A 25,032-nucleotide genomic window follows, 5' to 3' on the forward strand; every position below is an offset into this window, starting at 1 on the left:
CAAAGGCTCCTGCAAGTTTGTTCAACAAATGCCTCCTTCCATCACCAAGCAATAAGAAAGAGCCAACGGTTGGGTACTTCTTGGGCCAACATATCAGCGCTGGTGATGAAGCTAACAAGCTAGCTATCTTGGCCGCAGAGCTGCAATTAATACAGCTGCTCAAAACAGCTAATGATGCAATGGTAAGAGCTGGAGAAGATGACGCAATTACAAAATCCTTTGTTGACCAAACCATCTCCTTTCGGTTTGGCCTCCACGGTTTGGGCCTTTGTGGACCACGAAGACTGTGTCCTCTGAAGGAGACAACTCCTAAATTGTTATTCCCTGCTAAACCTTGATGACATGCATGAGCTGGGGATCAAGAGGAATATCCACCATTCTACTGTTTTATTCAGTGAGTGTTAAACCATAGTTATATTTTCATTTCTGAACATGAAATCTGTTTGAATGTTTGGACTCTGCACCTACTAGAATAAATGATTAATGAATGGCCACCCAAGGCTTCAGAGGCTGCTGAGCAAAAAGTAGGTAACACAGACATGAAAAATGGTAAAACAAATAGTTTGCATTTAATTATACTTTTATTACCTCTTCCAAGGTGGTTATGTTTTTGCCTCTGTCCATTTGTTGGGAGCTTGGTTTGTTTGTTTGTCAGCTGGATTATGCAAAAACTACTGAACTGATTTCCACTAAACTTGGTGGAAACATGGGACAGGACCAAGAAAAAAATGTTTTGGTGCAGATGCAAGATTTCTGTCCATCACATTCTTGAACATTGCCAGATAGGGTGTTTCTTTATAAATGTACGAATTTCCCAGAGAATAATGTGTGGATCTTGTTGGCATATTAAGGGAACTGATATTTAGACTGTGTGCCATTTGGTGCAGCTTGATTGACTTTAAAGGGATAATTCACCACAACAAGAAAATTGCTTTATTTTTTACTCTGCCGATGGAGGGGTGGGTGAAGTGTTTGAGTCCACAAAACACTTATAGAGAGTTATAGAGTTTCAGGGGTAAACAGGATTGCAGCCAAATCCAATACAATTGAAGTACTGGTCCGCTGTGAACCACGCAGGAACACGACTCCAGAGGAGGATAACAGTGGACATTTAGGCTAAAAACATGGTGTCAATGACGCCATTTCGAGTTGAATCTGAATGTCGGGGCTTACAGATACTTGGGTGACACCACACAAGCAGTATGGAGGCATGTTGTGTTTTTTTAAAATGTTTGATGAAGTGGTCATCATTGACTTCAATTGTATTACATTTGGCTACAACACTGTTTACCCCTGGAACTCCAAAAATGTTTTGTGGACTCAAACACTTCACCACCCCTCCATCAGCATAGTGGTGAATAGATAATGAGTGAATTCTCATTTTTCTGTGAGCAATCTCTTTAAGGGGGACGATGGGCCTTGGTGATATGAACTCCACTGAGTGTCATACTAGTTCTTACATGCAGTAAGGGAACCTCTGCTGAGGGCAGACATAATGACTTTAAGTTGCACAGGATTATAAAAACTTCCCGGGTGTTGCACACAGTCCCTTGAACTCGGGTGCAGTGCTAAGCTTGATAATCAGCATAGAGTGGTGTGGCCGTCCTGACAAACACAGACTCATGATGAGGAGCTACATCATGGCTCGGCTGTGCTGTGGCTTTCCTCACAGGTGTGGAGTGGACGCAGTGAGACGGTGAGCTGTGCTTGTGGCCAGACGAGACGAGACCTTTAAGTACAGACCTCTGGATCTCTCCGTCACGTGACTCTATCTCCAACCTGCCTGCTCCCCGCCGGCCGTCCGCTCCCACCACTGACAATAAGAAGGTAAACATTTTCTACAGCAACACACACGCACACGCACGCACCCTTAGCTGTAGATTACGCACTATTATCCCGCAACTTCACCCCGTCACCCAGTCTCCGGTGAAGGGCGACGTGACGCGCGGGGACCGAGGCGTCGCTGTTCCGGGCAGAGACGGGCAGTGACAGCGGGGATCACACCGCACACCCGGGCCTCGTCTCCGGCATGAGCGCTCTCCTCACACCGAGCCCCACCTCGGGACCCGTCTGTGTACAGGGCGCACTGACGAGGGCGACATTATTTCCGGGCTGAAAGCGATTTTGTGGTCGCAAAACGCGAGACGAGAGCGAGAATGGAGCAAAGTGGCGGTGGGATTTGTGGAGATTACAGTGGGTGAAGCGCAGCCTCCTAATCCCAGTGTGAAAGGGACGTCTGCAGCTGACTCTCTGCTAATGTGGGGCATGGAAGGAGCCTCTTCCTCTTCACTCCACACATGCACATTGTGGTCTGAAAGGGTGGAGGCTCACGCACTGGATGTCGAACACAGACTCCAGAGATTAGTTTCAAATCAGAGGCTAATATGAGCTAGTTAGTTGGTAGGATTAGTGCTTATTATACACCCCATTACATTTGACTAGAGCTGTTTATGAACAGTCTATGGTGCAGAGTTACTTTAGAGAACGTTGTGTTCATCCTACCTGGTTTATCTGCAGTGAAGAATTTATTTAGATCTATTTATTATGATTTATTTTTTATGAAACTGAATTTGTCTTATAACAGTTCACATGTGTGGCTTGTATATAGGCTCGGATGATTTACTTAACAGGTGTTATTTTTTTCGTACATTGTATATTTTGACTATTCTACAGGTCTGTTAAGCAATTGACATAATCTTCATATCCAAGTGTGCAACTTTTCAAAATAAAAGCTCTGTAATTCAGCTCGATATAAAGCATGGCAGCAACTAAACTAAAGTGCTTCTACTTCTTAGACCAATTGCTAAAGAGGAAGTAATTTTATGACTGTTGATGCTATGACAGATTAGCACCTGTTTTACCAGTCAGTCTGAAATGGTGAAATAAAAATATTCCTTATATCTGAAATTATATTGTGGTGATTTTGACCCACATTGTCACCCAGTTGTGTACCACTGCTGTAGTTTATCTGAGGATATAGAAAGAGACATGTTCAGCTCTGTCCACAGACTGAAGGCTCACAGCCCCGACCCCACATATTAATAATGAAATTATCGCATGTCCAAATCGCATTAAATTTGACACAGCTTTTCCCTGGGGTATTAACAATATACATGCCTAGTGTGAAGCTGATCAATTGAAGGGTTCCTAATGTATGCATTCCATATACAGACATATACAAGACAGACAGACATTCCAGGCATTAGTAGGTAGCTTCCTGTCTTTAGAGCCAGTGAGACTTCTGAGTGTTCACCCACTTGACCGGTATCTCTCGCTGTTTCTCTGTTGCAGGATGGCAGAGGCTCCCATGTCATGTGATTGTTTTGTTTCCTTGCCCCCTGGTTCTCTCAATGACCATGTGATTTTTGGGAAGAACTCGGACCGTCCCCGAGATGAGGTGCAGGAGGTGGCCCACTACCCTGCAACATCTCACCCTCCAGGCTCCATGCTGGAGGTAAACGACCCTGGACTGCCACTGACTGTCCCGCAACACCACCACTGCTGCCTCTGCGCCTCATGCATAATTTCCCCTGACACCTACACTGCAAACTTCAAATGATTGAATTATATATCAGCTGAGAGTGTTAGTGCATCAGTATTCAAAATAAACCTGTACAAATATCCTGTTAAAGTAATTTAAATCACTGATTGAGCTTCACATAATCTGGGAAAGTTAGGCAGTTTATCACCCAGTGCTGTTACGCACCGTTTTTCCCTTAAAAGGGGTTTGGTTTATCCTCACTCTAGTTGAGGGTTAAGGACAGAGGATGTCACATCTTGCTAAGCCCTTTGAGGCAAATTATGATTTGTGAATATGGGCTATACAAATAATATTTTAATAGATTGATTGATATTTGAAACACTGTACACAGTCGCCGACTTGCAACTCTTTAAATATGTGTACTTAAATACATTAATTTTTCTTCCTCTGCTTTGTTTTCTGAAAGTAACTAATGAATATTATCATATACAGTGTCTTTGAGGGGACATATTTGTGTTAAAATTCATTTGATATTATCGCCCATGCTCTACCTTGCCTACTGCATGTCGTTCACATGACTCTGAAACCATCTGTGAACTCTAATATGAATTAAAGAAAAGCATTCTTTTCTCAGTCCTTCTGTTTCTTATGTTATTTTTTTTGCCTGCAGTGCACATACATCCAGATCCCTCAGGTAGAGCAGACTCATGCTGTCGTCCTTAGTAAACCTGCTTGGATGTGGGGCGCAGAAATGGGAGCCAATGACCAGGGAGTCTGTATTGGGAATGAGGCGGTCTGGACCCGAGAGCCCGTCACCCCCGGAGAGGCTCTGCTGGGTATGGACCTGGTCCGGTGAGCACCAAACATCTTCTACTACTGTAGTCATTAAAAAAACTGCATGGCTCATAAACAGCTTCAATTTTAGCAGTAAAGAAAAATATACTTTGGATGATGCACATTCAGTGGAAGTATGAATTTGAGCTTTGAACAGATGGGTGTGTGACTTGTCACAAGCATGTTATGACAGGTGAAGTGAGTACCGTAGAACTTATCTCTTCATCACTGTGTATAAAAAACGAATCATCCAGTGTGTAAACATTGACAAGCAACTCAACCGGTCTTCATAGTTTGTTAAAAAAAAAAAAAGACATACAAATACATAAAAGCATTACAATTATAGGATATTTTGCCGTTAGTAAGTTTTTAACATTTATAACAACATATCTGATGATTTACTAAGAGGAAACCCTAGTGTTACATCTGGAAGTTACCCGGCATGACTTTTGATTATCAGACTGGGGCTGGAGCGTGGTGACAGTGCCTGGGCTGCGCTGACCGTCATCACAGGCCTCCTGGAGCTGCATGGCCAGGGGGGACAGTGCAGGGAGGATCCTGAGCCCTTCAGCTACCACAACACCTTCCTTCTGGTCGACCGCAACGAGGCCTGGGTCTTAGAAACTGCTGGGAAGCTGTGGGTGGCACAGAAGGTCAGAGGTGAGGATGGTGGAGGGTACCTGTGTTATCTAGGCAACAAATTTAGTTTTATAGGTGCTGAACTGTTTATTTATTTGTATTCTACTGAGAGCAGAACCAAAATATCTTTACAGTTTAATTTACATGGCTTGTAAAAAGCTCAGATTTGTGGCTTCCTCACACTGAACACATTTTAGTGCTCTGTTTTTTGTTCGTTCATGTGCGTCATCAACAAAATGATTTTGTTTGTGCAGATTAGAGATCAGTTGTTACTTGTTAACTGATTGTGTGTGTGTGTACGTGTGTGAACATGTGTCTTAAGAAATTTCTGCAGGTAAAACATCTAAGAGGTTGAGGTCAATGGTAAATAATGAGGTTTAATCTAAATACAGTATCTAGCAGGGCTGTGTGTTGTTTGATGGTCATACTTTAGTTATAAGGCTCAGGCTTTTTGAACCTTTACAGCACATGACACCCTTTTTTCAAAACTTTATGAAATCCTGCCCGACCAAGTACTACAAAGAAGCAAGGACAAAGGATGACAGTAGATTATACAAACAAGAGCTGAAACACTGACTGACAGCTCAATGGTAACAAAGATCTTTAGATTTAACTTTGAATGGAGTGATTTATTATAGTCAAAAGACAAGAATCACTGTCAGCGGTTGAAAATAGCTCTCAGTAAATTTTTGCTATTATCAAATGTTTGAGTCACATTTGCTAAAAACTACAGTTCCCACTTTCAGAGTCTTGTAGGCTCTACGTGACATGCCAACAGCTCTCTGAGGCTGTACTTTCCATCCTTACATCAATCCTTACATCTATTATCTATGCCGCTTATCCTGTGAGGGCCGCGGGGGAAGCTGGAGCAAATCCCTGCTGACATTGGGCGAGTGGCGAGGTACATCCTGCACAGGTCGCCAATGTTTCTCAGGATCAACACACAGAGACAAACAGCATTGTCTCAAACAATTTAGAGTCTTAAATGAATCTGACCCAATCAAGGGTATAACATGCACACTCCAAAATTAAAGACTCAAGCTGAACTGGGATTTGTAGTGGCACCCTTTTAGGTCTTCCTGAGTATTTTTTTTTCCATTATAGAATTTTTGTGGAAGTCTAAGGACACAGAGTGATGTATACTTTACTGTGAAGCCCCTTGAGGCTGTGTATGAGAAATTGTTTTAAAATAAATGTTGACTTGAGACTTACCTGCTATACAAAACCAAATTTGGGTTGTGACAAGGCGTCATCATGTACTAACAGCCTCTTGCTCCTTTCAGAGGGTGTGAAGAACATCTCTAACCAGCTGACCATTGGCGATGAGATCTCTGCAGAGCATCCAGAGCTGCGGAGCATGGCGCAAGCTCAGGGCTGGTGGGACGGCGAGAGGGAGTTCAACTTCTCTCAGGTGTTCAACCCTGAGAACCCACCTGCTCGGATGGAACTGGCCAAACAGCGTTATAAGGGAGGCACAGAGCTGCTCCAGCAGCATGATGGTGAGAGTGGTCCACTACTACAGCAATCCCAGGATGTCCAAAGGCATCCTGGGCGATATTTTTGGGTTGGTCTGGTCACAGTGACCTCATGAAGTATGTTTTTCTTGAAAATAATATCTTAAGATAAGATTGAGGGAATGTCTTCAAATGCCCTTACGGACTTTCATTAAATCAGCCACCATTCACTTTGACTCATGGACCTGATTAGAATTTTGTGGTCAAAGGTCCAAGGTGATCCAAGGTCAAAGGTCACTGTGACCTCTCAAACACATGTTCTGCCTTGTGAATGTTGAGGTTTGGCACATACTGTATGTTCACTTGGACTCACTGATTAACTTATTCGATTTCAGTGGTCAAATGTTAAGGTCTGGAAAAACATGTTTTGCCCTCTTGAATGTGATATCTCAAGACTACCATAGGGTATTTCTCCAACTTTTAAAAAATTGTCACTTGGACTGAAAGACAATGTGGTTGCATTTCAGTGATCAAAGGTCACAGTGAACTTGTATGAATCTTAAATACTGTGTAATGGTGACTGTGAATGGCCAGTATGGCACATTATTAGCATGACTGACACTTCAACTTTCATAATCAGAAATAATTGTAAATTAATTGTCATTTCTGGTATCAGGCTCAGTGACAGCAGAGGTGATGATATCCATTCTGAGGGACAAGCCCAGTGGCATCTGCATGGACTCTGGAGGTTTCTGCACCACAGGCAGCATGGTGTCTGTTCTGCCCAGAGACTCCAGCCTACCCTGCATCCACTTCTTCACTGCCACCCCCGACCCCTCCAGGTTTGTCCCTGAATAAACTAAGAATTCCTCTAGACCGTAAACATCAGGTGAATCTATATTTATATATCTATTCATATTTACAATGTACTTTATTTGAAAAACACTATTACTGGACAAGGCCTAATTTTACTCTCAAATAAGACTCAGTTCTTTATTGCATGGATTTCACAAGATGTTAGAAACATTCCTCCTGTGACATTCTGGTCATTGTTGACGTGACTGCATGACAGTTTTTCTGCAGATTAGTCTGCTGCACATTCAAACTGTCAATTTCCTGTTCCACCACCTCCCAAAGCTATTCAGTGAGAATCAGACCTGGTGACTAGAGGGGACACTAAAGTCACTGAGCTAGTTTTCATGTTTATTAAACAAGTTAGAGGCACTTTGTGTCATGCTGACATGATCATTTATTGGTATTAAGGTTCACAAAAAAATGATTTTGACACTAAAATCCATTTTCCAGTTCTGGTCATTTTTAGATCATGGTGGGGGTGTGTGGGTCATTTTTATGCTATTCTATTCTCCATAGTTGTACAGAGTGGTTGTCTGATTTATTGTAGCCTTTATATCAGCTCCAACCAGTCTGACCAGTCCCATCAACAGTGTGTTTCCTGTCTATTGAAGTGCCGCTCGCTGGATGTTTTTGTGTGTTTTGTTGTGTGTGAAATTCTCTGGAGATAACCGGTTTCAGAAATACTCAAACCAACCACCAACAATCATGTCAACATTGATGTGTAACTGAAGCCAGAGACCAAAAATTGGCAGATTTGATTATTCTATGAAGAAGCAGTTGTTCCTACTCGATAAGATATATATATATATATCTATATATATATAGATATATATAGATATATATATTCCCAGACACAAAGAAAGCAAACATTTCACAAGTTTTGGACTCATTCTGAATTCAGTTGCACATTGTAAACATGCAACACATTTCATAGAGGCTGCATTTCTGAGGCTTTGTCTGAGGGAAAACTGCAATGTTATTGATGTGTTGTACCTTTGTGGCATCAGAAACAAAGTTATTAGCTTGAGCAGAAATAGTTAATCAAATAGACAATGAAAGGTCAAGACAAAGCTTTGATTAATGGTTTTTATAAAGATTAAATGGCTTTTGCAAAGATAGAGAACACATGTTAACAGAATACTAAGCAACATTTATTTACGACACATTACAAATATTGTTCACAAATCATCATGTATGCATGTGTTATGAAAATCTTTAAAACCTAATATTCTTTTTCACTCCATCTCTGTTTTTCTCACATTCTGTCTCGACTGTTGGGTTGGATTTTCTTAGTCTTGCGTTTCTCTCTTTCCTGTTCCTTTCCCTGTTAACCGACCCCACCTGCACCCTACTAGGTCTATATTCAAGCCTTTTATCTTCTCGGACTGTTCTGCTCCAGTGCCGAGGGTGGTCTCCCCACAGTTCGGCCCAGACGACCCTGCCAGGAAGCAGCCTCGCTTTCAGAGCCAGGTAGACCGCAGACATGATCTGTACAAGGCTCACCAGGTGGCGCTCAACAACATGGAGACCAATCCGGTGGGTACTGATTAACATTTAGGTCAATGATTGTCCAGTGAAGACCCTCGGGAAGCTTGACATCCACATTCATTTCATATAAACTCAAAGCAGAATCTTTCTCTTACTGAGGAGTGGAACTAGTTCAGTTTTTGCTGATAGATTACAGGAAAGTGGCAAAGCACAGGGCGGCCACTCCCAGCAGTGGACAGGACCTCACAGTTAGAGCAGACAAGACACACAGCCTCATGAGTGTAGACTAAACATAAACACACTACAAGTACACGTTCAAAACCAAAGAGCAGGGTTTAAATCACGACTACACTGCAACCAAACACCAACAGGAGAACACTGGCAGGTAAGTGCTCACAACAAAGCAGTTCAGCTGACAGTCCTGATTTAGACTGAGTTGTGTGTTTTGTCAGAAGTCAGCTCAAGGCTGGACAAAGTAGGCAAAACCACACATGAGTTTTGACTAAGAATAAATTTAAATGTAGAAATCAGACTACAACCAAAGAAAACCCTAAATGCTGTGGAAATCATGCATATACAGACACAAATGTCAATAAAGAAAAACTGAGTAGCAAAGGAAAGCACAATTATTGCACAAGCATTTGTAAGTACTTATAGTTAAACTATGAGTTGTATGTAAGTACATTACATTTTGACATTGGACCTATGCCTTAGACATTTGGTTTAGCAAAACAATCAACTTCATAGTTACGTTCTCGAAAGCTAGCTTGGATTTTCTGTATCACATTTACTCTGCTTTCTTTTGTGAAGCTTGATTGGCAGCGATTTTTAGGTTTGCAGTTTGGTTGTTGATGCAAAGTCCACTAGCTATGAAAATACTACGGTCGGTGGATTAGTATGTAGTTTATTTAGTATACTGTATATAATCAAATTGTAACAAAACAAGTGGCTGCTGTTTAGAGCAGCCAGACTGTGTATTAACCCAGATTAGCTTGTAGAGGAAATGGAGGTGTGTGTGTCATTACATCTACGTCCCTCACTACAGTCATCATGTTGAATTAGACTTACGTTGGGTTCTTTTACATGTACATTGATATTACATTGTAATAATATACCATACAAGGGCATTACCATAAATTGGTTTGAACAAATCCAAGTGTTACACAGTTTGACATCTCTGTGTCTGTGTTTTTCTCTCTGCACAGGATGAGGGCTCAGCTGTGTATGAGATTCTGAGGGACCTGGAGTCACAGTGTCTCAGTGAGATTTCAGCCATGCTCAGTGGAGAGATACCAGCAGAAGAACTGGGGGACTTATTTTTTGATTGCGTGGACACAGAGATTAAGTTCTACCAGTGAGGAGGTAGGAGGCTTCCAGACTTGCACAGTGGAAACGCTTACAGTGATCACGTTTGTCTGGGCCAAATTGATCACTATAAGCAGTTGATTACTATAACCGAAATGCCAAGCTTGTATGATAGTCCCTGAGGGAAAGGTAACAGCTGTTTTTAAGATAAGGGCGATATCACATTGCCAGCTCACGCTCTCTCTCTCTCTCTTGTGCGGACTCGCTGAGACACACACACCAACTCAGCTGACGTCTCTGACCCGCCACAGTTCAAACAATGATGGGTTTGAAATGACGCCACAATATCAACACTGATCACCACATAATGATCGATACTTTTCTTCAACGATTAAAATCTTTCTTCATGTGCACATTCATTCATTACTCACCCTGACTCTCCCACTCTCACGCTGACACACACACAGGCATGCATACACACAAACAGTTTCTTGGAACAGATGTTCCAAAAAACAATTCTTTCTAACTGTCTATTAGTGTATTTCAGTTTTAAGATTTAAGCGCATATAACAAAGACAACATAGGCAGTCTTTTAGATCATTTGTGAGTAATTTGCAAATGTCTTTGTTAAACTTCTCGATCTTCTCATGCTGATAGACTGTGTGGAAGTAAGAGTGAGCGTCTCCAGTAAAGAGAAGTAAGCGTCTAACGTGTGCTGTGTCAACCTGTCCTCTCTTACAGTGCCCTCAGGTGGAGATCTCTCACACTTGCTGAGTGGCAGGAGAAGGCCCTGGGACTGTCAAAAACCCTTGTGTTCCTTGTCTTTGATTGGCCTCCGCCTCACTCTCACATCACACATGCCTGACACCATTCCATCATTAACACAAACTAAATGTCTCAGCCGCACATTTCATTGGAGCATATTTATCAGCTGTATCACCCGGAGAGCAATGACTGCACCTCATTAGTGAGTATAATGATGTAGATTTCACAGGCGCATATGTAGAGCTGTGTGACATTGTACACATACTGTAGGTATGGAGTTTGTTTAACATTCTGTTTGTCGCTGCAGATGATGGGGCTGTCATTTGTTTGATGGCTTCCTGTCTAGAAAGATCTAATAAAAGAATGTGCATAGTCTCATCTGAGTGTTTTGTGAGCTCTCTGACCACACTGGTGAAATGCAGCTGTAGCTACTGGTCATTTTAACTGTGCATCCACATTAAGCTTGGTTAAACTTGTAAATTCATCTTTTTCTCACTATGTTCTGTCCAGACTTCCCGATTAATGTAAAGCAGCCCAGTGTGTAAGAGGCTGTGTGCCAGTGAAGAACAATCCAATCAATCAATCAAATTTTGTTTGTGTAGCCCATATTTATAAATCACAATTTGCCTCATCGGGCATGAGAACTAAAGAAGACAACTTGTAGCTGCCTTCGACTTTGTCCGATCGCTCGTTAGATATCAGTTTAGTAGGGAACACTGCAGAGCTGTTTCTTTTTATATGATGTCATGCTTGATATGGTTGCTGGTTAACATAGGGCTTATGGGTCACTGACGTACTGTTTCATACTTCTGGACCACAGAGTGTAACTGACTGTGAGTTGTGACTGGTCAGACTGGTTGTGTAGTTTAGTGACAGATGATGATTGTGTGGTTAAGAAGAAAACTTTGTGTCGTCTCTACTCTTACCTGTGGTTACCAGACGTTGACAGTTTGATAGTTTGTTACCTCATAAGAGGCGGAGAAAAGAGATTCATCTTGGAACTGGTAAATCAGAATAGTCAAAATAATCCTCTTTCATATTTCTTGACCCCAATGGAAAACAACATAAGGTCAAGGAAAGATGTGAAGGAGAGGCCTTGAGGAGTTAGGGAAGGAGAACCTTGGTGCAAAGAAAAAAACTACAGGTACACTCTGCATTTTGTTTAAAACCAACTTTATGTATAACTGAAGATGTGTGCAGACCATACAGTCTATGCTACAGTCACAAACTGTCCACCTACAGTTCAAGAAAGGTTTGTCACAGTGGACAGAGACTTCAAAACAACTGGAAACACATAATTTTACATGACAACGGCATTTTAAAATTTAGACAGCTGAATATGTCTGAATCTGGGTTGCGTTTCATTCCAAGAACCAGTTCACAATGTTTAAGTTCACCTTTGTTTGCAGCCACTTCCACAGGATTCAGGGATACAAAGCACTAAAGGAAATTTTGAAATACTGTCACATTATTCATACTTTATTGATATATTGTGACATTGGATTTTTGCCACTAACAGTTCAACTTCTTCAAATCCCACTTTTTTCCCTTTATCTTGAATTCTTGCTTGGGAGAAAAAGGCTTGGTTTCTAAAATGGTTTCTAAATAAATAAAGATGTTACTATAATACAAAATAGAAGAAAGGACCCCGCCACTTTATTATTATATAGCTGATATGCGTGACAACCTCCATTTCATTTCATTTCAAGGAGGTAGTTAACAAATACAAATCAATATAACATAATCATATAACAATATACAAACAAAATGGATTTTCCCTGTAGCTTTAGGTCACGTTGTGCAGCCTCCATCCAGGAGGTGGCAGTATATGAAACAGCTCGTTTCTGATGGGCAGCGCTGGAAGGCATGGACTCAATCCGCTGGGGATGGCGGTGATGTATCCGCCTGCCTGTGAGCCCTCGACTGTGTGTATGAGCTGACTGCGAACACTTTGTTGTGTTGTGATGTGTATCAGCTCTCACGCACAGTTTCGATATTTCCTCCTGGTTTCCCTCTTAAAGAAAGTGACGTCGCCCGGTGGAAAAGGTAATTTGTGCTAACTAGCTAGTGAAACCAAAAACCATCCCTGCAGTTTAGCTTGCCCTGCAGCTCGTTTATCAGCTCCCCCGAGGTTAACTTAGCGCACATGTGTGGCTATTACCTGGAAATGATCTGAAGAATATTGTCGACGATAAGAAAGTGGTGAGGTGGATATTTATCGCACCTAAGCTAACTAGCTAGCTACTTATCTAGCAGATCTAGCAGCCTCCTCATGTAAACAATAGTTAGATCAAGGGACAGTGGGACATAACTCATGTTTTCATCAAAGCCGGATTGAAATAATTATGGCTGGTTGGTTTTATTCCTCAGTGGTTAAAGGCTGCAGTGTGCAGTGAAAACCTGCACCCCTGACCCTCCCCAAATACCATCCATGTTCATGTGGTTCAACCTATGGTTTAATCTCACGCTGCCTCTCTTCCTTGCTGCAGTCTTTGACTTTCTTTCAGCGGCTGAAGTTGCTGTGAGATGATGTACTCGAACAAGGCGGAGCACAGTAACAGGCGGCAGTACAGGGACAGAAGGCAGTGGGACGACTATGATGACAGATGGGAAGAGAGGCGTGAACCTCACAGAGATTCCTATCACAAACATGGTGGGGATAAACACAGCAGCACCGAGAAGACAAACAAAACTAGAGGGTACAGTGACTCACCTCAGAGGCGGTACGGTAAAGACGCAGTGAGCAGAGACGGGAGCAGAAAGAGCCCAGTGAGAGGACGCATGTCTTCACCTGATAGGGGTGCTGCTGACAAGACACGGCGAAGGTATGCGAAGGATCAAGAAGACGATTACAGATTCAGGCGTGAACCAGAGGATAGAAAGCACAGACAGTCACCAGACAGCTTCTCACATCAACGTGTACCCAAGGATTTCAAACATGCACTTCCATATGAAGAGGATCTCAAATACAGGAAAAGCTCTCAGGACTCCAGGCACAGACACGAGGAGTATCCCTATAGACAACAACACAGTGATTACAAATCATCTATGTATTACAAAGACAAAGATCATCACGAAGGGAGATGGGACCATTCAGAAGAGAGGACCCGATCACAAGAACGCTCTACAAAGGTAGGACACAGTAAACACTGTTTGAGCCAGAGCGTTGGCATTGTGAGGACACAGTATGTCTTTCCTTTTGTTGTGTTATCTAACGTGTCTGTGCTGTTTTTTTAATGAAACTCTCCTCTACATTGAACAGAGTTGTGGCAAACCCAGAGAGAAGAATGACTGCCGTTCCAAGGGACACGAGTATCCTCATCAAAATAGAAAAAGGTCTCCATTAAATGAACCTTGTGGGCAGGTGGGTTTTTTCTCCTTCTACAACTATGTTTCTTAAACTGTTCAGACATGAACTCTGGAAAATGTCGGGTCCCAATTGTGTGGACGTTCTCTGGAGTTCCTGAGTTTGATTTTCACATTTGTTCAACTGTGTTCACAACAACGCTGAAATCTCTGGAGCATTCAGGTCAGGGGGGTGCAGCATGCAGAAGCCTGACTTTATGTAAACACATCTGGACTTTTGTCCTCTCACATACAGCTCATCTACAGAATGTCTGGAGGTTCTCTGGATTTCAGTGCATGTCAGCACAATAGCTTTAGTTTCATATTGCATATTACTGCAGTGCCCTTTTTCCTCCTCTGTCTGAAAGGTTCTTGACCCACCTCTCAAAAAGCTTAGTCTGCTATGATTATTCAGCTGGCCGTCTTTATTGTGATCTGTCTGCCGTCAGAGCGCGTGTCGGAAATGTCACATCCTTTTCCCAAACTGTTCCTGATCAGCTGCTGCTACAGTAACAATGGCATCAATGAGGTGTTTCAGGCTCTTTAGTTGCAGTTTTGCGTGGGAGTGACGCACTGTCTTTGCTTCACTCTGCCCCTGGACTTTGTAACTCAGCAGAGAGTTTAGAAGCACAAAACCAGTAAGATTGCTAACATGATGATCTTTATGTAGAAATAGCCATGGTGCTTTTAAAGATTTTAGACTGACAACAATTGAATGTAAAAGAGGTGCATGGCTGAACTGAGGGGCCTTAGTAGCCTTAATTGTTAGGAATGAAAGTGCATCAAGTTTGCTAGTCAGGAGACTAGTTTTTTGGAGTTTTGCAAATGTATTCGTAGGTTGGTTTCCAGGCTGCCCTTTTCACACAAAACACCAAACCTCTAGGTGGTAAACTGTCATTGTGAAATGAAATTAGTCTGTGGAAACAGGTAGTTTGGTTTTATTTTATTTTACAATGTGCACTGTGAAATGAGTGGAAACTAGTTTGACCATGTGTTTTGAAGTGGAGGCTGGTTGACCACAGTCCTGCTCTGCTGTACAGTGTGGGTGTCACTGATCTGGTCCCTCCCTGGCAAACATGTGGCTTATTTTTGCAGTATTCAACTTCATCTGAGGCAAGAGCTTCTCTCTTCTCTCTCTCTGCTCCACCTTTCTTTTCTTCTAACCATAACTGGATTTAAAAGGTCCGTCAACTCATTGCTGCTTGCTGCTCTATAGCTGATCGAGTTATCAGTTCAAGGCCAAAAAGACCATCTGGCCAGCGTGAAATGTCCCCGTGCTCCCGATGTGTAGGCTGCAACTGGACTGCAGTTATCAACTCTCTAAACTATGGTTTCTTCTGTGTGTTTCTCCTCAGTTATTAGAGAGTGACATCACCAACCAGAGTCCTTCTGTTCCTGAGCAGAATTCTACAAGGGGTTTCCAGCGTTTCCTCGATTTGCTCAACAAGGGTGTGAACGTTGCCATGCTCACCAAGGTTGTGACTCAGACCCCTCCAGAAGTCAAAGATGAACCACGTTCTCCAGCTTCATTCAACACTACAGAACATCAGTGGTCACCCAGTTCTGCTAGGAGGCAACAAGGAAGCCACCAAAATAACCACTGCTGGACTGAGAGCGAAGGATCCCAGAGAGTGGTGTCTCCACAGCGTCATCACAGGTCCTTCAACCCGAAGAGATGCTCTCCACCTGATGAAAAATCCCTGCTCAGGAGAGATGCAGGACAAAGCTACTACAGCTTGAACAGTAGATCCAGGTCTCCTTCAGTGGTGGGAAATAACACCCTGACCCCTGAGGATGAGCACAAGCACAGGCAGATGCAAGATGTTCTGCAGGCCATCGGCATGGATTTGGGATCTGAGGAATTGGGTCAAATGTCACATCGAATCCAGGAGCGGTTATACGGAAAGAAGGACAGAGACAGGGGACGCCATCGTGGAGGAAGTACGGAAAGGGACACAAGGAGGGCGATTTCTCCGAGACATCGCAGTAGATCGTCATCATCAAACAGATCTAATTTCAGCTCTCTGACTCGAGACAGTTACATGAAAAAAGACTCATGTAGTGGTAGTGCTCGGAGGGATGTAATAGAGGTACATCAAATACAGGTACATCAAGCTGTTGAATATGACCAGAATGATAGCAGTAGTTCTTTACAAGACAGTGAGCAATGTGAGACTATCTCCCAGGAAAGCCCTGCTGCTTTACAAACATTTTCTCCAAGCACCGCATACAATTTATTAAAACCACCTCTTACACCTGCGATGCCGCCATACTCTCCAGTGAACTATTCACAGCTGCCCTACCCAGCTCTACATCCATCTCTGCCTCCCAACCTGGCCCCGAATTTTCCCCATGTTAGCCCCAGGCTTTTTTTACCTCCCTACCTCCCTTATCCCATCATCCGGCCTCTGAACATCTTTCCATCAGTGCTCAACCAAACCAGTCGTCTACTCCCACAACACATTAGTAATCCTCCATCAGCCCTTTTTAACCAGGCGAGTATAAACCCACTTCAGCCACTGAACACAGCACAAAAATCAAAAACACAGGCAAGGCCCAGATGTTTGCAGGTCATTGAGACCAAACAACCCGGATGAAGAAAGATGTACAGTGTGAATGTATGTAAACACTGACTAAGTCACACAATTATCTTAAGCCTCTGGAAAACAGTAGATGATATTCACAGAGTCAACAGTTTGGGCCTTCAGCTTGTCCTGTTTTAACCCCAAATCACACACTTGAACATGAATTGGAGAGTAAAGAGTAAAGCCGGGAATGATGAAGACGAGAGAAGCTGATGAAATCAACAGTAGTTGCTGAGAAGTTAATTGACAAAACCCTCAGGAGCTAACTCCATTACTCAGTCTGTCCTTTAACCACAGCACAACATCAAGCTAAAGTAAAAACACTGAAGGTATTCAAAATCAGTTTTTTAAATGTTATTTACGACAGTGTCAGCTGCTTCATTCTATTGTTTGAAATGTGTTTAATAATGAAATACACTATAATTTTGGTTGAAATTATGTTTGTTTGCAAATGTGTTATTGTAGGATACACCCTTCGCCCTTATAACATGCACCATAAACAGAATGTGTGTTCGCAGCTCAGAAAACTGTAAATATCCGACTTGCATAATAAACACAGTGATTCAAAATAAATAGCTACCTAATTGTAATTGTATTGGTACTGAACAGTGGCCCTGGTTTCACATCACTGCATCATCTCAAATCCTTGGAACCAAAGTGTGCAAGACACTGTCTGCTAGCTGACATCATGTGGATAAAAGCTAACGATATTTAGCCTGGACAGTGACAAAAATGACAATAACACATCAGAAGTTGTTTTTGTTCAGTCTTCGCTGATGAGTTTGTTATTTCCATTTTTAAACACATTTTTAACAAGGTTATTAGCTATCGGAGAGAGTAACTTTTAGACTTAGTTTTGAATGTCCTCTTCAGTTCAGCTACTTTTTTAGTGTTACTGAAAAAGACAGATGCAGTTACTCGCAAGTACTGCACATATGTATTTTTAGGGGTTTGTGCCTTCATGGCTGCCCACTGTTCCGTGTGTGGTCACTGTGTGGATAGTGTTCCGTGTGTGCTCCGGTCACACGGATGGGTTAAATACAGAGGTCAAATTTCCCCATGTTTGCATGTTGCACGCTGTGTGTGGGACCATAAAGAGGAATCCTAATCTTAAGTATCCATATGACCCACAGTGCACCAGGAGAAGGTCTATAAAAGATGGAAACTGAGGAAGTGATGGACAGAAGTGTGATTTTGACATGTGTTGATCCTGAACAGGCTCAGCTGGATAAATAATTGTACTATTCATCATCAGGAATGACGTGTTTGTGTCCATCATGGGTACCAGAGCATGTCAACGCCTCGTGTATCTGGGTGTAGATTATCCTCCCTCCAGCAGGCGGCGCTGCTGACGTGTGTTTGTCAACACCACAGCGAGGTCCCTTCTTCCCCTGAAGCTTGGTCCTCTGGTCCTCATCCCCTGCAGACACTCAGCACATCGCAGGTTTCACTCCTCACGCTCAAAGAGCAGTTTTCACACAGACGCTTTTCATGAAAACTGCATTTTTCCTCCGCGACGTGAGAGAAGAAGAATGCACCGTTTGAGGAATCGGAGCAGGTAAACAGTCTGTTAGCTGCCAAGCTAAGCTAAACAAACAGTGTTAAGTGCTTTTACAGTGTGTCCAGGGCCACGGTTAGTCAATCCATGAATATTAAAACATGTATAAATGTCATTTAGCTTTGGTTTGGAAACTGTTTTCTCGACATACAAGCTAAAGTAATGTCTGGGAGGTTGTGTGTCTATGGGATCTTGTTTGCACCGAGTCAGATGTAGGTTATTCTGCTCAGTACAGTACCCACAGGTACCTGCTAACACACTTCAACCCATGTTTACAGGAAGTTCCCACACTGATCTGACTGAACCATGGATCCACATCAGTGGGGGGGTGACCTGCGAAGACTGCAGAAACATCTGGACCAAAGTGACAGTGATGTGAGGGACAGCATGAGGAACACCTCAAGACCTGATGATGGCTGCGGGTACTCGAGATACACAGCTGATGATGCACACAACAGCAACAGAGGCAGCGTGGCTGAGGAAATGAATGACGAAGAGCTCGTGAGGAAGTGTGACGAGCTACGAGAGATACAGCAGAAAATAATACTCAAGAAAGCTGCCCTCGCTTTGAAAACGTTGGAGCCAGGCTTCTCCTCTGATGCAGAAACACGTAACGGTGAAAGCCTTCGAGACAGAGTCAATTTAATTTTGCAGCAGCGGCATTCTCTCGGCGTTCTGCCAAAGGTGAGTGTTAACAGTTGATTGATCAGGTAATCTATCAGCAGTGTTGTGCCATTAGTTTACTGTGAGAAAATAGTGCTTTCAAGTTAATGTATTGCCTATTGATTCATTTTATTTGTATAACCCTTATCCACAAATCACAATTTGCCTCATAGGGCTTAACAATGAGCGACATCCTCAGCTCTTAAAGAGTGAACGACCGAAAACCCTTTTAACAGGACAGACCTCAGAGAGGGAGCTCTCTCTCAGGACGGACAGAAGTGCAATAGATGTCACGTGGAGCAAAGCACATCAACCAAAATAAAAATATTTATACACTGATGAGAATAGACATTGTCTAGCATAAATTGAAAAAAATGTATCAAAGTATTCCATGTACATATTTATATTGTACATTGTCTTATTGCTCCATCTGTTTATGCTCAGATCCTGTCACCCAAAAGGAGATTGAACTCATCCAAGGATGCTTTGCTGCTTGAAGATCATCCCCTGAAACTGAGAGTGAAGGCATTAATGAAGCAGAGATGTAGTGTTCCCCGTGTGCTGCCATCAAACACAGAGGTTTGTAATTTGCTATTACACAATGGCTTATTGTGTAGTGCAACACAAGCTATGTTGTTTATTGCGTAAATTCTAACAAGAATTTATCTATTTTACTGCCATAAATCAAAATTGGCATGACCATGAGTTCATATGTTAACTTATAATAAAAGTGTTATTACACTTTCAACTCTCCAAATTACAGCTTTCTTGAAAATGTCCATAAGTTTCCATAACGTTTTGGGGTTGGTTGTACTGAGGAAACACTAATACTACCTTAATAACTCAGAAAGGTAAAAGTCACATTCAGACATGGCTGAACAGTTGACAGTTGTTACTTTTACACCATTCTCTTTAACAGGCGTAGATAATTGCAGAGTTCCCACAAACAGACAATAGGCTGTCATGTTCATAAACTCTCATTGTTAATGAATGCAGCCTTTTGCATTCACAAGCTGACATTGCTGTTGAATAAATTGTACAGTACTTCTTGTTTCTCGTCTCTCTGCTGCCTCACTTGGGCACAGAGCAGGTGAATCCTCAGATTTGCTGTCATTGAGGAGCAAGGCAGCTGCTTTTGACAAACGGTTAGGTAACTGATCACTTTCCATTTATGGTGTAGAGCCCAAAAACACTTTGACACACAGCTTACGAAACACCTGGGTGTCCTGTTTTCACAAAGCACAGCCTTAATCAGGAAATTCAGTGTTGGTCAGATAAGTTCAGGAAACAACATCAAGAAAAGAACTTTGTTGTTCTCCACACAAAAAAACATGTATCTCTGACTTTTCCCAGGCCCTTGATGTAACACCGCCTCCTCCCAGCCAAAGAGTTACTTCACCAGCCAGGGAGGAGACCTGCAACATGGGTTTCCAGCGCTTTCTTAGTATTCTCAACAAAGGAGTGGACATCAACTTGCTCAGCAGGATTGTCAATGAAGATGGGGAGAATCTTGATTTGGGTGAGGAGCTCCTCAACATTGAGCCCTCTGCTGTGGAGGACAAGTCAGAAATGGGTGAGAGCCAGGGATCACACAGCAGTGCCTCCCTGCCGAGATGCAGTGGGACTGACGGTGGAGGAAGGGAGACCAGCTTGCCCAGTAGAGAGAAATCCCTCAATGACCGTCCCTCTCTGTGTGGTGATGAAGAGAAAAACATGAATGAAAAAGGAGATGACTCTTTATGCTTCAGCAGAGAATCACATTCTCCCCCTGCAGTAAAAAAGAAGAAGAAGAAAGAGGAAGAACCCCCAAAGGTGGATGAGCAGCATGAGCAGCTGCAGAACATTCTTAAAACTCTTGGGTTGAGCCTGGAAGTGGAGGAGATGAGCAAACTGGCAGACCGGACTCAGGAGAGACTATATGGAAAGAAGCCTGAAGGCAGAGTTGATGCTGGCAGCCGAGTGGAGCAGGAGAGTCGACAGAGAGGCTCCGACAGACAGTGCAGGAGCTCATCGTCTTCATCGTCATCGTCTTCAAGGTCGACCTCGAGGAACTATATCCCAAGCATCTCTCGCCAATGTCCCTCTCACACCTGGTACACGAAACAAAAGCAAGAGTCTGAATGCAGTAACTCAGGAGATGGCAACCAGGACAGCGAGGAAGCTCAGAGGGCCAGGGACATAGACGACGACAGAGGAGAAACCTCCTCTTATCTTTATCAGTATTTACAAGAACAAGCTTATTGCAATGCCCATCCCGCTGCTCTGTCTGAATTTTCAGATTACAGTTTGTCCCAGTGCTCCGGGTACACTGACTATGACGGTGCTACCACTAATTCTTACTCCACATACACGCAGGGTGTAGCTCCTCCTCCCCTTGATGTCAGAGGGTATCCCCACCCACCGGTCACAGACCATGACTTTCCTGGCTCGGTAGTAGCACCAAACATTGTTTACCCTCGTCGTAAACGGTCAAAGAGGAAATCATCTGTTAACTTGCTTGTGAATCCGGACTTGTCTACAAGTGAAGGCCAGGCTGGATCAGCTGGCCAACGCTGCCTGCAGGTCATCAGAACCAAGTCAACCCCTCAGCACTTCATAAAGCAACTTGTGTCAGAGCGAAAGATGAATACAGATCACAAAGGGAACCGTCAAACATGGATTCGACCAGTTCCAGAAGCACCAATTGTTAAAAAAAACCATTCAAAAGCTTATCACAAAAGAATGGCAATTCTTTTTAATAAAAAACCAGCAATGCGCAAAAAAAAACACTTAGAAGAAGGAGATTTAAAAACCGAGCAGCCAAAGGACGACAAAAGACCTCCGCCAGAAGACAAAAGACCACCACGACAGGAGGACCAAAGACCGTCTCCAGAGGAGGAAATAAAGGTGAACCTGAGGAAGAAGGTGAGTTGAGGATCGGTCTTAAAAACTTCCTCATCCATCTCCTGTAGGAGGTGTAGTTTTGTGATTCATTAGCAGACAAATTTCATTTCAGTCTAAAGTCGTGGAAAGTTAAATCACGCAAGGAAACAATTTCTTTTTCATTTTTTTTACATTTTATGATCAAATATTGCAACTACTTGATCTGTTACATCTTTCAAATAACTAAATCAATCATACACGAATATGTGACGGTGGGATTTGAGGTGTCCCAGATATAGAAAATAAGCAGCTATTATTCATTACTGAAACAGATCCAGAAGATGGAAGGAAATATGAAAATGATATTTTGATGCAGTGCCATAACATAAATGAGACTAGCTAGCTGCATGGCTCTGGGTGATGATGTCAGCCTATTGGCCCACCAGCTCCAGTCTGAAAAAATCTTTTGTGCAGACATTCACGGTGCCCTGAGGATTAACCCTGTCATCAATCATGTAATATGTACAAAGTATTTGTAGAAGAATGTAGACAGTGTAAAAGTATTGCATACATGAAATTGAACTTGCATGAATAGACAATGAAACGACTCTCTTCAGGTTTTTCTTTTCCTGTTTTTGTAGCTTGAAGCATTTAACCAGAAGGTGAAGCGACAAGTCCCACAGCCAGCCAACTCCCGAACCACTCACAATGAGTAAGTACATGTCAATGTTAAATGTGTGTCTGGAATCGGTGTGGTGAATAAAATAATTCACTTGATGAGCCTTAGTTGGCCTTATTTGAATATTTTTGTTTATTACAGCATGCATCTGTATACAGAGAAGATTCCTGGTCCATCATGCATGCAAACAGGTTAACCAATCAAGTGCAATGGAAATGCCTAAGCATTAAACCAAATGGCAGGGAACAGATATAAATCAAGGTCACTAGAAGTCATGTCAGGATTGCAGAATTGAGACTGTCTCAAGGTTCATCTTATCACAACACCAGCGATGGTAACTCCCGAAACAAAACACAAAACCTCCTGATCTAGTATTGCTGGGAGGCCTTCACTCACCTCTGTGAGACGTGGTCAGGTATAATATTCATCAAGCACAATATTAAAGGTCGCAAAACAGTGTTTTTGTATTTAAGTGTGTGATGACTTTTAAAGGTTCAGTGTGTAGGATTTAGGTGAAAGGATTTTTTGCCAGAAATTGAATAAAAAATAATTCTAGTGATGTTTTCACTGGTGAGTTTCATCTAAACTGTATGAGTAGTTGTTTTCTTAACCATAGAATGAGCTCTTTATATTTACATGGAGGGGGGTCCTCTCTGTGGAGGCCGCCATGTTTTTTGCTGTTACTACTGTATTAAGCTGCAACATGAAGCTTCACCTCTAGATGTCACTAAATTCTACACACTGAACCTTTAATGGAAACCTTTGCAAACTACTAACTGTCATCTGGCCTCATGTTACTTATGAAATTGTTTCTTCTTTTTTTCTGTAGATCTCTGGATTATCAAGACCTTATATGAATGTGCCTAGGTTGGACCTCATGTTGAACACTCATTTACACATACTTTTTGTGTCATGGGACTTTTATGGATTTGTCATATTTCCACATTTCTGCTGAATCCTTCTCAAACAAGTGAATGACTTCTTCAAAGGAAGGTTTTTATGAAATATATGGTGGATTTTCTCATTTCAGCCCTGCATTTCTATATATATATTATGAATTTGTTATTCTGTTTCATTCTGCATTTTCTTCTCTTGATACTGTATAAAATGTATAAAGAAAAATCTATTCTTCTCATATTTCTCTGCCTTAAAGGAATAGTTCTCCCAAAAATGAAAATGCACTCATCATCTACTCACTATTTCGATTGAGGGGGGGGTGGTGAAGTGTTTGAGACCACAAAACAGTATTTTCAGTTTTAGGGGTAAACACTGTTGCAATCGAATCTAATACAGTCAAAGTAACTGGGGACCGATTCTTCAAACGTAAAGAAACTATCCTCCACTGGAGCTGTGTTCACGTGTGAATCACAGCGGACATTTAGATGAAAACATTGTATGAATGAAGCCGTTTCGAGTCGAAGATGAATGTTGGCTTACGGACACTTAGATGACATCATAGGAGCAGTATGGAGGCATGCTATGTTCTTTTTTCTGTTGTTTTTTTACGTTTGAAGAATCACATTCACTTCAGTTGTTTTCGATTTGGCTGCAACATGTTTTGTGGACTTCACCCACCCCTTCATCGACATAGTGGTGAGTAGATAATGACTGAATGTTCATTTTTGTATTAACTATCCCTTTAACTCCATGTTTTTTGTAATCATGCATTCACTCACTAATGGCGGTTCACACACACAGTGTCTAATCATGACAATGTGAAAGCTGCTGAAAGCACAAATGATTTTTTTTTACAATAGACATGATTTTTTTGTGTGGACAAAAGAATCATTTTTTACTGTACATGTTTTATTAGAGGATCCTGGTGATTTTGTGACTCTACTTTTGATCCAGCGCCACCAACAGGTCTGAATTCATACGTCTTTGAGACTTAATTTCTAAAGAGAAATTAAAATGCTATAAATACTGAGATGCTAAACATTAAACCTGGTCCCAACTATTTGGACGGTCTGGCTCCAAAGCTGTTGAATACACTCTCGGCCTGTGGGGAGATGTGTTTGTACAGCCTGGCAGAAGATGTCTGATACTGTGGTATGGATGGTTAAGAGGTTTTGGCTTCGGTGGCTAAGGCAGTTCACACAGTTTGCACATTTTCACATATACAGTATCATACAGAGCAATATTTGTGTTCATTCAGAATTGTGTTTTGAAACAGCTGGTGATTTTATGTCCAATATTCCCCCTCCTTTAGCTCTGTGTTTTGTCTACCTACTCAGTGCTAATTTAGCATTGAGCTTCAATAGAGTTTGGCAGACAAAAGACAGGTGAGCCTGACAAAATAAAGCTCACTGGTGCTTGGTGAGGTGTTTTACAATAAAGAGCTAAAACTGAAAAAGCTTAATTGTTGTTGAATGATCAGTGCACAGTATTTAAATCACCATTAATAAAACCTTTGAAGACACAAAATCATTAATACATAATTTATGTAATGCTTCGTAGTTCTAAATATTAAATTATATTTTGAGTCTCAGTCAAATTATGGATTTGAAACACAGTGTTAC

General features: G+C 42.1%; 3 protein-coding genes across 6 annotated transcripts; all 3 read left to right on the forward strand.

Moving 5' to 3' along the window:
* Nucleotides 1–1,687: 1,687 nt before the first annotated feature.
* On the forward strand, nucleotides 1,688–11,199 carry scrn2 (secernin 2). 3 transcript variants are annotated; one of them, XR_002202591.2, is made up of 9 exons: nucleotides 1,688–1,827; nucleotides 3,292–3,454; nucleotides 4,152–4,333; nucleotides 4,776–4,975; nucleotides 6,238–6,453; nucleotides 7,085–7,250; nucleotides 8,663–8,799; nucleotides 9,957–10,113; nucleotides 10,798–11,199. XR_002202591.2 is itself a non-coding variant. In XM_020083697.2 (9 exons), the coding sequence occupies exons 2-8, from the start codon at nucleotides 3,293–3,295 to the stop codon at nucleotides 10,107–10,109; spliced, it is 1,260 nt and encodes a 419-aa protein (XP_019939256.2). In that variant the 5' UTR covers nucleotides 1,688–1,827; nucleotide 3,292; the 3' UTR covers nucleotides 10,110–10,113; nucleotides 10,798–11,199. The 3 variants fall into 3 exon arrangements, 1 of the variants encoding a protein (XP_019939256.2); XM_020083697.2 differs by having other exon boundaries at nucleotides 8,619–8,799; XR_002202590.2 differs by lacking the exon at nucleotides 10,798–11,199 and having other exon boundaries at nucleotides 8,557–8,799; nucleotides 9,957–10,098.
* A 1,457-nt stretch (nucleotides 11,200–12,656) lies between these two features.
* LOC109627749 (serine/arginine repetitive matrix protein 5-like) lies at nucleotides 12,657–17,324 on the forward strand. 2 transcript variants are annotated; one of them, XM_020084521.2, is made up of 4 exons: nucleotides 12,657–12,867; nucleotides 13,311–13,953; nucleotides 14,084–14,185; nucleotides 15,522–17,324. In XM_020084521.2, the coding sequence occupies exons 2-4, from the start codon at nucleotides 13,348–13,350 to the stop codon at nucleotides 16,761–16,763; spliced, it is 1,950 nt and encodes a 649-aa protein (XP_019940080.2). In that variant the 5' UTR covers nucleotides 12,657–12,867; nucleotides 13,311–13,347; the 3' UTR covers nucleotides 16,764–17,324. The 2 variants fall into 2 exon arrangements, with proteins under 2 accessions (XP_019940080.2, XP_019940081.2); XM_020084522.2 differs by having other exon boundaries at nucleotides 12,670–12,867; nucleotides 13,192–13,953.
* Nucleotides 17,325–18,067: 743 nt separating this feature from the next.
* Nucleotides 18,068–24,866, forward strand: LOC109627226 (zinc finger protein 318-like). Its single transcript, XM_020083675.2, has 6 exons — nucleotides 18,068–18,309; nucleotides 18,588–18,993; nucleotides 19,417–19,551; nucleotides 20,326–21,876; nucleotides 22,476–22,546; nucleotides 23,343–24,866. The coding sequence occupies exons 2-6, from the start codon at nucleotides 18,616–18,618 to the stop codon at nucleotides 23,368–23,370; spliced, it is 2,163 nt and encodes a 720-aa protein (XP_019939234.2). The 5' UTR covers nucleotides 18,068–18,309; nucleotides 18,588–18,615; the 3' UTR covers nucleotides 23,371–24,866.
* Nucleotides 24,867–25,032: the final 166 nt, after the last annotated feature.

This window comes from Paralichthys olivaceus, chromosome 8, assembly GCF_024713975.1.
Source record: "Paralichthys olivaceus isolate ysfri-2021 chromosome 8, ASM2471397v2, whole genome shotgun sequence".
NCBI classification, from domain to species: domain Eukaryota; kingdom Metazoa; phylum Chordata; class Actinopteri; order Pleuronectiformes; family Paralichthyidae; genus Paralichthys; species Paralichthys olivaceus.

Bases quoted from the DNA above. Each gene is read 5' to 3' on its own strand.
- scrn2 (XM_020083697.2), top strand. From the start codon at position 3,293: ATGGCAGAGGCTCCCATGTCATGTGATTGTTTTGTTTCCTTGCCCCCT. The intron at 4,334-4,775 runs GTGAGCACCAAA...TTTGATTATCAG, and splicing joins CTGGGTATGGACCTGGTCCG to ACTGGGGCTGGAGCGTGGTG. The intron at 6,454-7,084 runs GTGAGAGTGGTC...TTCTGGTATCAG, and splicing joins GCTGCTCCAGCAGCATGATG to GCTCAGTGACAGCAGAGGTG.
- LOC109627749 (XM_020084521.2), top strand. From the start codon at position 13,348: ATGATGTACTCGAACAAGGCGGAGCACAGTAACAGGCGGCAGTACAGG. The intron at 13,954-14,083 runs GTAGGACACAGT...TACATTGAACAG, and splicing joins CACAAGAACGCTCTACAAAG to AGTTGTGGCAAACCCAGAGA. The intron at 14,186-15,521 runs GTGGGTTTTTTC...GTTTCTCCTCAG, and splicing joins TAAATGAACCTTGTGGGCAG to TTATTAGAGAGTGACATCAC.
- LOC109627226 (XM_020083675.2), top strand. From the start codon at position 18,616: ATGGATCCACATCAGTGGGGGGGTGACCTGCGAAGACTGCAGAAACAT. The intron at 18,994-19,416 runs GTGAGTGTTAAC...GTTTATGCTCAG, and splicing joins CTCTCGGCGTTCTGCCAAAG to ATCCTGTCACCCAAAAGGAG. The intron at 21,877-22,475 runs GTGAGTTGAGGA...CTGTTTTTGTAG, and splicing joins AGGTGAACCTGAGGAAGAAG to CTTGAAGCATTTAACCAGAA.